The sequence below is a fragment of the Arvicanthis niloticus genome, chromosome 7, assembly GCF_011762505.2.
Source record: "Arvicanthis niloticus isolate mArvNil1 chromosome 7, mArvNil1.pat.X, whole genome shotgun sequence".
Lineage (NCBI taxonomy): Eukaryota > Metazoa > Chordata > Mammalia > Rodentia > Muridae > Arvicanthis > Arvicanthis niloticus.
This window is the reverse complement of record NC_047664.1, coordinates 8,161,990-8,174,440: the sequence shown is the minus strand read 5'-3', so window position 1 is coordinate 8,174,440 and position 12,451 is coordinate 8,161,990. Positions and strand designations below refer to the sequence as shown.

The window sequence follows — 12,451 nt, the reverse complement described above, 5'->3', positions numbered from 1 at the left end:
GAGTTTAGAATTATACAAAATAGTGGAATTTCTAGACACGTGTGGGCCCATAGCTATATGATGGTGGCGAATTTGTTATAGCAAAGATGCTAATTTACACGCCTGCATAGGAGTGCATATATTCCTATATACATAGGAAGTGTATATGTGTATATATATTCCTATATACATAGGAAGTGTATATATGTATATATATTCCTATATACATAGGAAGTGTATATGTGTATATATATATTCCTATATACATAGGAAGTGTATGTGTGTATATGTGTATATATATATTCCTATATACATAGGAAGTGTATATGTGTATATATATTCCTATATACATAGGAAGTGTATGTGTGTATATGTGTATATATATATTCCTATATACATAGGAAGTGTATGTATGTGTATATATATATATATATATATTCCTATATACATAGGAAGTGTATATGTGTATATATATATTCCTATATACATAGGAAGTGTATATGTGTATATATATACTCCTATATATATATAGGAAGTGTATATGTGTCCATGACAATCCATGCTATCCCTGTTAGCTTGTGTTCCATGGACTGTTGCCTCCTGACCACCTAACTGGAGAGGCAAGCATGAGACACTGCCGTCTAGACTGAGCCCCGCACCCCACACCTTGTTTAATCTTATTCTAGGTGGACAGGTTACTGAATGGAGGTAGGAGATGAAGGTGCCTACTGGGCTTTGCTGTAGTCATGATAGGAAGCAATCAATGACAGAATGAGACCTGGAAGGGACCTGAAGGCCAAATCCTTCATTTTACGTTTAAGGACATAGAGGCGCAGAAAGGTTAAATTACTTGACAAAGTCTAAGAACTAATTACTGGATGAACCTTTCTCTAGGTACTTGATTCTTAATCTAGAGTTGCCCACTCCTAGTAATTTAGGACAGCATGATGTCATGTATGAATTTATCAAAGAATTAATACAAATATTATACTAAAAAGACAGCATGACGTGATTCATAATTACCTTAAATATTCAAACAATCGGTTTATTCCTAAAGGTTTAAATTATTTAACTTAATCGACTGATGAATTTGATAATGTCCTACTTCTTTGCTTATGGTGTGCACAGAAATAATATGCAATGGGATGAACAGGAGACAGAGACAACCTCCTCAATTATGGTTTCAATCTACACATTTATCTATACTAAAAGACATGGATCTCTTTAGGAAAATAACCCCCAATTATCTCATTGGTGATTCTTATTATTGAATCACCTCCCTGGGAAAATGTGAGGCATCTCCTTAAAAAGCTCTCTCTCTCTCTCTCTCTCTCTCTCTCTCTCTCTCTCTCTCTCTCTCTCTCTGTGTGTGTGTGTGTGTGTGTGTAAAGCAAACATCAAAGCCATTAAGTTTCAATTTACTCTTTTTTATGAACCCTCACAATCAAGCCATCCTAAGGGGCTGAAGGCCATAAGATTAAAGGTAGCATAGCATCAGTAAACTTCTTTATAATGCAAGACCACTTTACACTGGGACATGGAAAACTCATTTGCAGCAAGAATACTTAGTGCAGAAGACTCTGACCCACTCACTGCAGGAAAAAGAATCAGACTGGGGAAGGGACTGCTTAGTGACAGGCAGTGAGTCCATGTGAGAAGTGGCTCCCAGAGCCTACAGGGGAAATGCTAGTTTATGTTGACCTGGGGAATTCTCTGCTTCCTCACTCTTGCTTAGCTGCCTTGCTCTAAGTTTAAAATATTAAACTTACTATTTTAACTACTCTAGTTTAAAATATTCTTTAGGATATTTCTCCAGGGCTAGAGCAGGAGCAGAGTTGGTTGTGTGCTTGCTTCAAATGCTTGAATGCTCTGGATTTGATTCTCAGCATGACATAAACTGGGCATGGTGGCACACCCCAGAATTCAGGAGGTGGAGGCAGGAGGATCAGAAGTTCAAGGTCATACTTGGCTACATAGTGAGTTCAAGACTAGCCTGGAATACATAAGACCCTGTGGGTTTTTTTTTTTTAATTAATGTTTACATTTAACAATGACTTTGGTTTGATAATAAAAGCCTTCTGCATCCCTCCCTCTCTCAGTTTGAGGATGAAGCTTACTAGGTTTTTATTATTTTGGGGTGAAGGCTTGGAGGTTTGAACACCTAGTGATTTTTGTCCAAGAATGCTGACTATACTGAACTGAGTTACTTCTTGTTCAAGTTTTCCTCCTGGCAGTCATTTTAATCAGCACTTCTCCTATTTAATGAGCTTGTAGTGCCATTACATAATCACCCAGCTCACCAGATTAATGATGAAAAGAGGAACTGATTTTTCCAGCTGCATCATTTGAAGTAAATGTTAACTTTCTTTCTGAGTCCTTCCTCTAACAGCATTAGCGTGACAAATATGTCTTTCTCTAGAATAAGTAATTAGAATTTAATCACTTTAACTGCATCTTAATTACCCCAAATGAATTGAAAGGACATTTAATAGCAAAGATTAAATTGCCTTAATGAACGATTTTTGTGACTCCATCAATATTGGAATCAGGGTAGAAGCTCCTGACCCACTCGTCAAGGCGCCTGTGGTAAGGGCCACTGCCACTAGGTGGCGTGCTTCGCACGCTTGTATATTTAACACCCCTATCTCCAATTTTGTTTAAGAAGGCAAGAGGAAAAGAAAATGAAAAACACATGGTTTGCTGTGTTCTTCTGATAAGCTGTCTTTGGGACCATTAAATCATCATTAGATGTTAAAAGAAAGGAATGATTGCAGAAACTGTCCGTTCTCTTTACTCCATGACTTACGTGAAGAAAGAGAGGTGGCAGGCACCTCTGTATGTGACAGAAACAGAGTTGCTCCCGAACAATCACCAGCATACAAGCAGAGCTTTTTGTCAATTTGCTCTCTCCCCGCTTTCTCTTTCACACACACACACACACACACACACACACACACACGCACATGCGCACATACACACACACACACACACAACGCACACACGTATGCTCGCACTCAGAGTCCTAAATTTGGGGTAACAAGCAAGTTTTGAAAGAACAGAGCGAAAGGCATATGAGAACGTCAGCCTTGGAAGCACGGGTGGCCGTGGCCTTGGGTCTTCCTCCAGGCATGGGTCCCAGAGGGCCAGGCTTACCCGCAGAGCATATCTAATGAGATGGGCCTTGCCTATCGATAATTGTTTAAGTGAAAACGTGGATAGAGAGACTTGGGCTTCACATCTGTTACCACTCTGGCTGCTTCTTTGGAGGGGATCAATTAAAAGAAATCTTGCTTGTACATCTGAGGAGAAAGAAATGTTTCAAAAGCTTTTTCTTGAGAACCTCAGAGAAAATATTTAGCTCTATAATTTCAAAAGCTTTATGATGTACAGACCTTGTCAAATGGATCCTTATGATAATGATGTTCACATTCTGGGTGTATTGACTGTGATCTGGAACTGGCAACAGAAGTGATTGTTGAAGAATATGTTTGGCCAGGACCTTTAAATTGGGCAAACTGAGTGCAGGGAAACAGTAAATTCTAGTGGAGTGACTAGAGACACATTATTTAGCCCACTACAGAAAGCATCGGAGAAAGCCAGAGTAACTACCACACACCCTATAGGTTTCCAGACCTCCATGCACATTAAGATCACCTAGGAGCCTGGGTCACACCCCAGTCAATTAAATCGAAATATCTGGGGCTGCAGCCAGACCTTAGTTGTTTAGGTCTTTAAGTGATGTCCACATGTAGCAAGACTGATGAGCCATTGGCATAGACAGTGAGTATTAAGTGGGAACGTCTACCACAGCATGAAATAAATACAATGTGGGCAAACTACTTAAATTCTCTTCTTATTCGTTGGTATGACAACCTGATGAATTGTCTTCTAGGGCTGGGCTCTGCTCAGCTGTTGTCATGTTAAATCGACACATTAAACAAACAGAAAATGGTTTTTTTTTATAATTTATTTATTTTATGTAAGTACACTGTAGCTGTCTTCAGACACCCATATGAGGGCATCAGATCTCATTATGGATGGTTGTGAGCCACCATGTGGTTGCTGGGATTTGAACTCATGACCTCTGGAAGAGCAGTCAGTGCTCTTAACCACTGAGCCATCTCACCAGCCCCCAGAAAATGTTTTAGAAGCTATTTGTTGCATTGTAACGTCTTTGGGAAGAAAGGTATGTAGACGATAGAACAGTGAGTCTCTGGTTAAATAATTGTATGTTTGTATCAAATAGATTGTCACATGGCTGGCCCAGTCATCTGTCACCTCAGGAAGAAAATAAGCTTAATCAGAATGAATATACTTGTTTTTTTTTTTTTTAAAAAAATAAAAAATAAAAACCCATAAAATGGGTGGTATAGGAATGTATGATTGTATACCAAACTCATTTACATTAAAAATAAGATGTTCCTTCTTATTGGACTGTTAGGCTGATTTTTTTCCATGTAAAAATAACATGTTTCTCTTCTGAGGGTGCACACTCGTCTTATTCAAATGTCAACACACAGAAAATGATCAGGGATGCATATGGGCTGAATTTTTTTATATTGTAGAAATGGATTTTATAACAAGCATGGCTTTATGAAATCCTCTTTCTGTAGCTACCCCAAGTTAGCTACCCCAAGTTATCAAACTGTGGAAATCTTAGTATTTAAATAGGCTCTGAAATTAAACTGGTTATTTCACTTTCAAGCCACTAGGGTTGAGTTACGAAAATGAACATGTGTTTAAATACTCCATTATATGCAGTTTACTGGGAACACTGGGCATTACCGCTTCAAGGACATGGCTGCCACTAACTATGGAAGCTGAGGAGTGAGACACCTGGGAACCTCCTTCTAAATTACCCACAGCCATTAGAGTTGAATATTTCCTTTTCTTTTCAAGAAAACCAAGAATGGATTTTACTGGTATACTCTGTAAGAACTGTTGCTTGAGAGAACTTTGGGGACCAGCTTGTTTGATTAGCTGAATTTGCTAGGGATATGGAAGATGACGACATCAAACAGCTAGTGTAACAACCTCCTTAAAGACCTCGAAGATTAGAGATGACTATAGATTTTCCCCAGCACGGATCAAAGGGACTGAATTGAACGTTTTAGCTTAATGATACAACTCCTGTCGCACCCACCGGGACACAAATTCCAGTTTTACATGCTGGTGTGCACGTGCCGAGCCATGTAGGAACAAACCAATCAACACCTGATCTTTGACGATGGTTTTGATCTTTTCGATGACACGACAGGGCCAGTGTTTATTCCAGGATGGGCCTCTGGCTCTCACAAACTTCAGAATATTCGCTCTTAATGTTTCTTTGCTACAGCATAGGATCCGTTAGCATCTTAGCTGCCTTTTGGGGATAGAATCCAGGATAAGGCTACGAGGCAGTCGGGCTCTGTCCAGGGTCCTGACTCTGGGCCAGGGTTCCATGCCTGCAGGCTCTGACAGCCTTTTGACTCACCCCTCCGAGGGAAAAACAAAGGCTTCTAAGCTTAAGGCCGGGGAGGGGGGGGCGGGGGGGAGGGTGCCCTCTGATTCACTCACGCCAGTTTGCTGGGAAGCAAGTAAAACAAAGGAACTGTTAATCTGTGCAGACTATTCTGGTCCCAGCCTCTGACTTCAGACCGCCAGGGTCACCTCCGCAATTATCACTCCTTTCAGGTAAAATGTCAGCGGAATTCCGGCAGGGAATCAAAACATTTACCTTTTCTGGGTAGGTTACAATTAGGGGTTGAGTAGCTTGGAATTCGGGTTGTAATTGGTAGGGAAGGAATCGTGATTCCCTCGACGGAGTTTTTCTTAGGCGCCCTCTTCTTCCTCCACACCCTCTTCCTATCAAAGCACTGATTAGAAAATCTTAAGACAAGGGTGCCCTAAAAACAAAGCCTCACCCAGCCTAACATCTATTTCCTGTTCCCTCTTCAGGCGGCCACCAGGGGTCGTGTGCTCTGCTCAGCTACTTGAGTTGCAGCAAATCGAACCTGGGTTGGGTTAGGAAGTCTGGGAGCGAAGCCAGTTTCATCTCTGCCTCTGCCCAGCTCGCAGAGGGCAAAAAGCTTCAAAAATAGTCACGTTATAGGTTTTGGATGGCTTTGTTGCTACGACATAGCCGTACTATATAGCCGGGCTATATCCTCTGTGTCAGTTGTAAGCGGCTGGGTTTGGAATGACTGCAATACCCTGGCCTCTGGGCATATGGGGATGACCTTCAGGATTATCCAAAAAGGGCTTCAGGCTGTATTTTGGGGAGGGCAGGATAGGTGGTAGGTACCTTCTGAACATGCCATGGGCTTTGTTTCTGGTGGGTGTTCTCTCTGTGTTGTGCACAAGGTCACTACACCACAGGCACCAGGTCTAAGCAGGCTTAGCCAGCTACAAAAACTACAATTGCTGATTATCACCACAGGCACACCTACACTCCTGGACTTCCTCTCCTCATGGGATGTGGGTTCACCAACAAAAAATACACAAAGCCAACTATTATCCCACCGAGGGACTAGAGCCTGTGAGAATGACTTCATATCTGGTGTGTGTGTGTGTGTGTGTGTGTGTGTGTGTGTGTGTTCCAGCTATTCCAGTTCACCCCACCATTCATCCCTGGAGGCTTTGGGACTCTCGGCTGCCTTCTGATAACGGGTTATCCCTTAGCCTAGCCGGGAGAAAGCCATTTCAGGCCTTGACCCCAGCCTCCAAGGCGGACACGGTCGGTCGGTCGCGCCCTGCGGGCCCTTTGTTCAAGCTGTAGAGAGCGAGTAGCAGCTGCACCACAGGAGAGCCACAGCTCGGGGCGCCAGGAAATCGGTGTGGTGGCACTACCTTCTTTTCCCACTTTGTAACCCAGGAGACCTTTCAGCCCTGGCATCTCCTGTGCCCAGTCCTGGTCTCCTTCTCTCCACCCAGAATTCTTCAGGGGCTGAACAAATGCTGTTCCTAAGACCCAGCCTAGCATTCCTGCCTGGCTGTCGCTGCAGGGGCAGCACTGGACACTTGAAATGTCACCGGTCGGGATAAATATTAACACAAAAGCAAATGGACGTGTGCAGAGCCGGTTATCAATCAACCAGGTCGCAAGGCCACTCACAGCAAACACGGCCCAGGTTGGGTTGGGCAAGACTTTCTCAGGGCCACTTCCAGGTAGGAACACCTCCCCGCTCCCACCTCCACCATCTGCCCTCAGTTTAGATCTTCCTCTAGCACAGAGGAGTAAATACCCGACCGCAAGGGGGCGAAGTTCCGGGTGCTGCAGGGCAGGCCATCTTCGTCTTCCGCGCAGGGCTCTGGAGGTCTCCTCACCTACAACAGGGTCGGCTTGCTCAGCACACAGCCTTGCCTGGGCTGAGGACCTGAGCAGCCACCACCGCCTGGGTGCACAGTGCTATAGTCACATTCACTGGTGGGTGTCTCTTGCAGACTCTTTCCGTGCTGCCAGCTCCCGCCGAGGGGCCGACGCATTCTGGAATATTTAATTGGAGGCTAATCTCCTCCTGTCTTGATAGACGCCCACGTCAGAGGCGGGGCACCCAGCTTAGTTTCCCCACCCCACTCGGGACCAGAAGCGGCATGCGTCTGGACACGCTGTGTTTTAATGAGCAGCAGCAAGCATTACATTGAGGCAACATATATTGATTTTTAAAAGGTAGTTAATTTGGTGAGAATTTCCTTCAGTCCTTCACCAGCGCTTGTAATTTATACACCAGAAGCGCCTCCCCAAACATACCGCCACGTGCAGAAGATTTTGACCCTCCAAACAAGCTACAGTGGAACACAGCACAGAGAGGCAAGTGGAGAACCTCCCTTCCACTAAAGAGTAGAGAAACTCAGCAGGGTCTTATTAGGGGGTGGAGAAAAGATGCTGATTTACTCTTTGGCAAAGCTGCAGGGCTGGTCCTGGGGAGCAGGTACTAAGTTCCTGCAGTTGCCACACCAAAGCATCAGGCGGGTCAGTCCTAGAGTTCATCATGGAGGCCTGCTAGTTACTATTTCAAGGATCAGAAACCGACTTCTCTTAAGAAAGAAATAAATCAGTGAGCAGGGCTGGGTTTTCTTTAGTGGTTCCAAAACAGCCTGTGACTTTCGTGGGAGAATGGGATGGTTTCTTGTGTGAGCACCCTTCCCCTCACCCCCGTCCCCCACTGCAGACTCTGGCTCAATCCTTCCTACTCCTTTATGTTAAAGAAGCCAAAAAGGGAAAAGAAAGAAAGAAAGAAAGAAAGAAAGGAAGGAAGGAAAGAGGCAGCTCTGCTGTGTCTCAGGACATCCAGTGTCCTCTGAAGCCTCCCATTTACCACATATTCTAGGAAAGGACCACATTCCTAGAGCCAAGAATAACAGAGCTAGCCATCTGGAGTTAGTGTGTAGATACCCCTATGATGACATTTTAGGTCCATGAACACTTGCTCAGCACTCAACTAATGCCTTTGGTGCATAGGTTCTAGAATTTGGTCTTCATTCACGGGGCTTTCCAGCACCAAGAAGCCATCACATACTAAATATATATATATATATATATATATATATATATATATATATATATATATATATATATCCCTGGCTCAGTTTTCTTATCTGGAGGCCAGAGGGCCTTGCACAGGATAGATAGGTTAGGTTTTCAGGACTAGGCAATTATCTTGGTACAGGACCTATCATATCAGTCTGTCCTTCTCGGGTGTGACAGAGACCATGTGGGGTGTCACTGATGTCTGGAGTGTCTTCACTAAGTAGTGGGATGTGACTTTCGTGAGGGAGTAGCTTTTTATCCACACTTCTGGGCCCCACAATGGCTAGCTTCAAAGCACAGCCTTGCTTGGAAGGTCTGGAGCAATGGCTTCACGAAGGTGTAGTGGAAGGTTCTGGAGGTTCAGCAGAAGGGAGAGCAGCAAGGTCAGCTGCCCGCAGGGGCCCAATGGAGCCAACGCCACATAATGGAACCGGGAGGCTTAGGGGTGACATTCGATCAGCCCGGGTCCCCTGTCTGAGCTGAGGCCTCACCAGATTCCTGGAATCACCAGCCTGCTTTGAGAGCTTTATAGCAAAGGGTTTAGCTATGCTTCAAATTCTGGGCAGTCAGAGGCTGAAGCAGTGTAGCATCCACGGAAGGCCTCTAGAGCCCAGATGCGGGGAAACGCTAGGGTAGCCTCTCGGGCTAGAATCTGAGGCTAGTCCGCACCTACCTCTCCCCAGCTTCTCATTGGCAGGCACCGGGTGGGGGGAGGGGGTTCGGCCTCATGCTTTGATTTTAGTCTGTGAAACGGCTCAGTGCCCTCGGCTCAGAGCGGATTGACTGTCTTTCATTCTCTAGGGACAAATTAATGGAGAACGATCAGTTAATTAAGAAACCCTCATTCCAGCGTTTACCTTTCTCTTCACCAAGACTCAGACCTGGGCACAAGGCTCAGATGAGACTGTGGGTGTATGTGGCTTGGGGCTGGGGGGGGGGGTTGGGGTGGGAGAACGTGGATACTGGAGTCAGTCAACGCGACAACCTCCGCCCAGGTCTCATGAACACAGTCCGCCCCTAGGCTGCCCTCTTCTCAGTCTTCAAGGGTCGCCGAGTGTGCCTGGATCCCTGATGCAGTTCCAGCTGAGCTCAGCTGTCCACTAGATCTCTTGGCCCACTACGGGAGCCAGGCTTGGTGCCTGCACTTGGCAGCTGAGACTTTCAGTGTCCCCCCCCCGCTCCCCCCAATCAAACAGCCTGATAGGGAGTTTGAACTGGGAGACAGGCTTGCTGATTTAAAAGACATTTACACATCTCACCCATTAGCAGCGCAGAGACTTAGATGGGAAAAAAAAATCACGACGACGACGAAAAAGCTAGTTGTCAGGAAGAAACCGGGAGTTTCCTGGGGACCTGGTCACTGTCCGCCTCTGTCCTTCTCCTTTCCACAGCCGGTTATATACTCAGCGCATGTGTGATAACCCTTCCAAAGCAGCCCGCCATACGCTCATCGCCTAGGTTTGGAATCTGTGTACACACCCTATTGAAGTGCGGTTCCCCTTAACGCGCGGCGCCAATAAAACCGGCCAAGAGTGGGTCGCCGCAGCCAGCTCAGCCAAATATTGACGGCGGGAGCTTGAGCAGCGCCTGCCCCGCGCGGGGTATGTGCCTTGGGCAACGGGCGCTAGTTCTAGGCATGCTTCCTCCCTTCCTAAACCCTCTTGTGTTCCGCTGAGAACCATACGCCCAGTGGTCCGCCAGGTTCCAAGAGTCTCTGCCTGCGGCTCAAAACCTTGCAGCTCTGTCCCTGAGCACAAACGCAACCCCGAAGTCGCGGAGGCCGCCTCGTTCGGTCTTTGAAGCCTCCCTTAGCCCAAATGCGCTGAGCCCTTGGAAAAGGAGGAGGAGGTTGGCTACCTGAGCTGGCTCTTCCAGGTCTAGAGACACCTCTCTTGAAGAAAGGGGAGGCGGAGCGGGACGAAGCGCGCTCAGCCTTTCGCATTCCCTCCCACCTTCAGTCCCTTATCTCGCCCACGCGCCCACGGCTCACCTGCTAAGCGGAGCGCGGACATGCGCTGGAACTCCGGCTCCTGCAGCCACTTCCACATCCTCCGGAAAGTCTCCCGACCCGACTTGAGTTTGCTCCAGGGCTTGGGGTTTCGCAGCAGGTCTGAAAGGGTCCCCTGGGAACGGCAGAGCACCCTCTGCGCGAAGATGGCCTGTGGGATGCTGTAACGTTTGAGCTCGGTGGTGATACGCTGCGCCACCTCTTTGGTATTGATCTCTTCCATCTGCCCTGAATTACTTCCATTGCTGACCTGCGCGCCGGTCACCGAAGGGTTGGGCTCCCGGGCTGTGCCCAGGAGCTGTCCGTGGCCCTGGGCATTCAGGTGGGCATGGGGATGGTGCGGAGGAAGGCCGTTGATGGGTACCATGCCGGCCGAGGTGGGCGTGAGGTGCTGCTCCCCGTGGCGACCGAGCATGGCAGGGTGGTGGGCTTCAAAGCCATTTGGGGTGAGCATCTTGTCGGTGGGCATAGCCGCGCCGGGATGAGCATAGTGGGGAAGTCCTTGCTGAGAGTTGTGAATGCTGCCCAGACCCGAGCCAGAGAGGGGCGAGAGGCTCTGGCCCATGCCAGCCACGTCCTTGTGATAGGGGGTATAGAGGTTATTCATAGAGGCCAGCCCGCGCTCATCCCGCATGAGTGTGAAACTACCGCTCACGTTGCCCGCCAGGCGCTGGTGGTGGTGTGGGTGGTGGTGGTGATGGTGGTGGTGGTGGTGGTGAGGGAACTTGTCGGACACGGTGGAAATGGGCGGCAGCGGCTGCAGAGGGGTTAAGGTAGTGTAGGTGGTGGGCATGCTCATACCTGGGGGAGTTTCACAGGCCATGGTCATGGTGGGGTGCAGGGGGCCAGCCAAGCTGTGCTCAGGGGCGCGGTGGTGGTGGTGGTAATCGCTGCCTCCGCTGCCGCCGTCCAGCAGGGACGCCATGCCCATGGAACGCGGGTGCGCGGGAGGCAGGTGGCTGCCGCGGTGCCCCACGGAGCTGCGAGCGTGAGGGCTGCCGCCCAGCAGGTCAGCAGGGGCGGGCACCGGCTCATGGCTCACCCCGTGCAGCTCGCCGATCGCCTCCATGGTCAGCTGTGAGTTCATCGTGATGCGGGCGAGCGGGCTGCAACATCGATGTGGCCGGGCAGAGGCGGCGAGGGGCGCACGGAGTCCAGTCTTCACATCGGCTGCCTGCGACTGTGGCCTTTCTTCCTCTCACTGTGGGGATCTGTGTCTCTCGCTCTTTCTGTGTGTGTCTTGCCTTCTCTCTTGCTCCCACCTTCCCCTCTGCCTTTTTTTTTTTTTTTTAATATTAATTTCCAAAAAGGATCCGTGCTGTTCGGAGAGCGCGGTGCCCCTAGCCCGCCCAGCCCGGCCCCCTCTCGCCCCTCTCCTCCTTAAAATCCTGCTGTCCCCGGCTCCCTTGACGCGGCTCGTGCGCCTGCCGCGGCTGCTGCCTGCCTGTGCGGCCCGCCAGCTCGAGCCATGGCTCGGTTACTGTTGCAGACTGTGGCTGCGATTCGGTAGCCGCCGCCGCGGCCGCTGCCCGCCCTCACGCCCGCCGGGCGCAGCGCGCATGCGCGCTGCCAGGCCCCGCCCCCTCGGTCTCAGCGCTCCGTGACGTCCTAGCACAAATGAACCGGGGTGGGGGTTGGGGGGGAGGTGGCAGAGCTTTCTCGGCGGCGCCGAATGGCTCGGGATCGGTGAGCACGTGCAAGGGACGCGCGTAGAGCACGACCTGGAGCCACCGCCACAGTCCTTAGAGACTTGCTACCTCCTGGTCTTCCTCACTTCCTCCCTCTCTTCCCAGCCCGACTTTCTTGCCTGGTTTCTGTCACCGTGGGCCAGCTAGGTTAGCGAACCAGAGTCCCTGGGTCTGAGTTACTGGTTCCCGTTGCAGGTTACCGACGGGGAGCTGGAGACTATGCCATGGCCTTCGTCCGCTCGCCCATTGGGCTTTATTTCCTGGAGG

The 12,451-nt window shown here is 48.7% G+C and overlaps 1 protein-coding gene across 5 annotated transcripts in view; it reads right to left on the bottom strand.

The window, feature by feature from the left end:
• The window catches only part of Onecut1 (one cut homeobox 1), a 30,299-nt gene extending 18,326 nt beyond the window's left edge, over positions 1 to 11,973 (bottom strand). Inside the window, exons 1-2 of one of the 5 annotated variants that reach the window (XM_076937872.1) lie at positions 10,479 to 11,973; positions 7,203 to 7,284 (exon numbers count right to left, since the gene is read on the bottom strand). In XM_076937872.1, the coding sequence (XP_076793987.1) occupies positions 7,203 to 7,284; positions 10,479 to 11,583 (1,187 nt within the window). In that variant the 5' untranslated portion in view covers positions 11,584 to 11,973. Of the gene's footprint in view, positions 1 to 7,202; positions 7,285 to 9,211; positions 9,286 to 10,478 lie in introns of those variants that run through there. The other 4 variants (XM_076937873.1, XM_076937874.1, XM_076937871.1 and 1 more) reach the window with 4 other exon arrangements.
• Between the last annotated feature and the right edge of the window lie 478 nt (positions 11,974 to 12,451).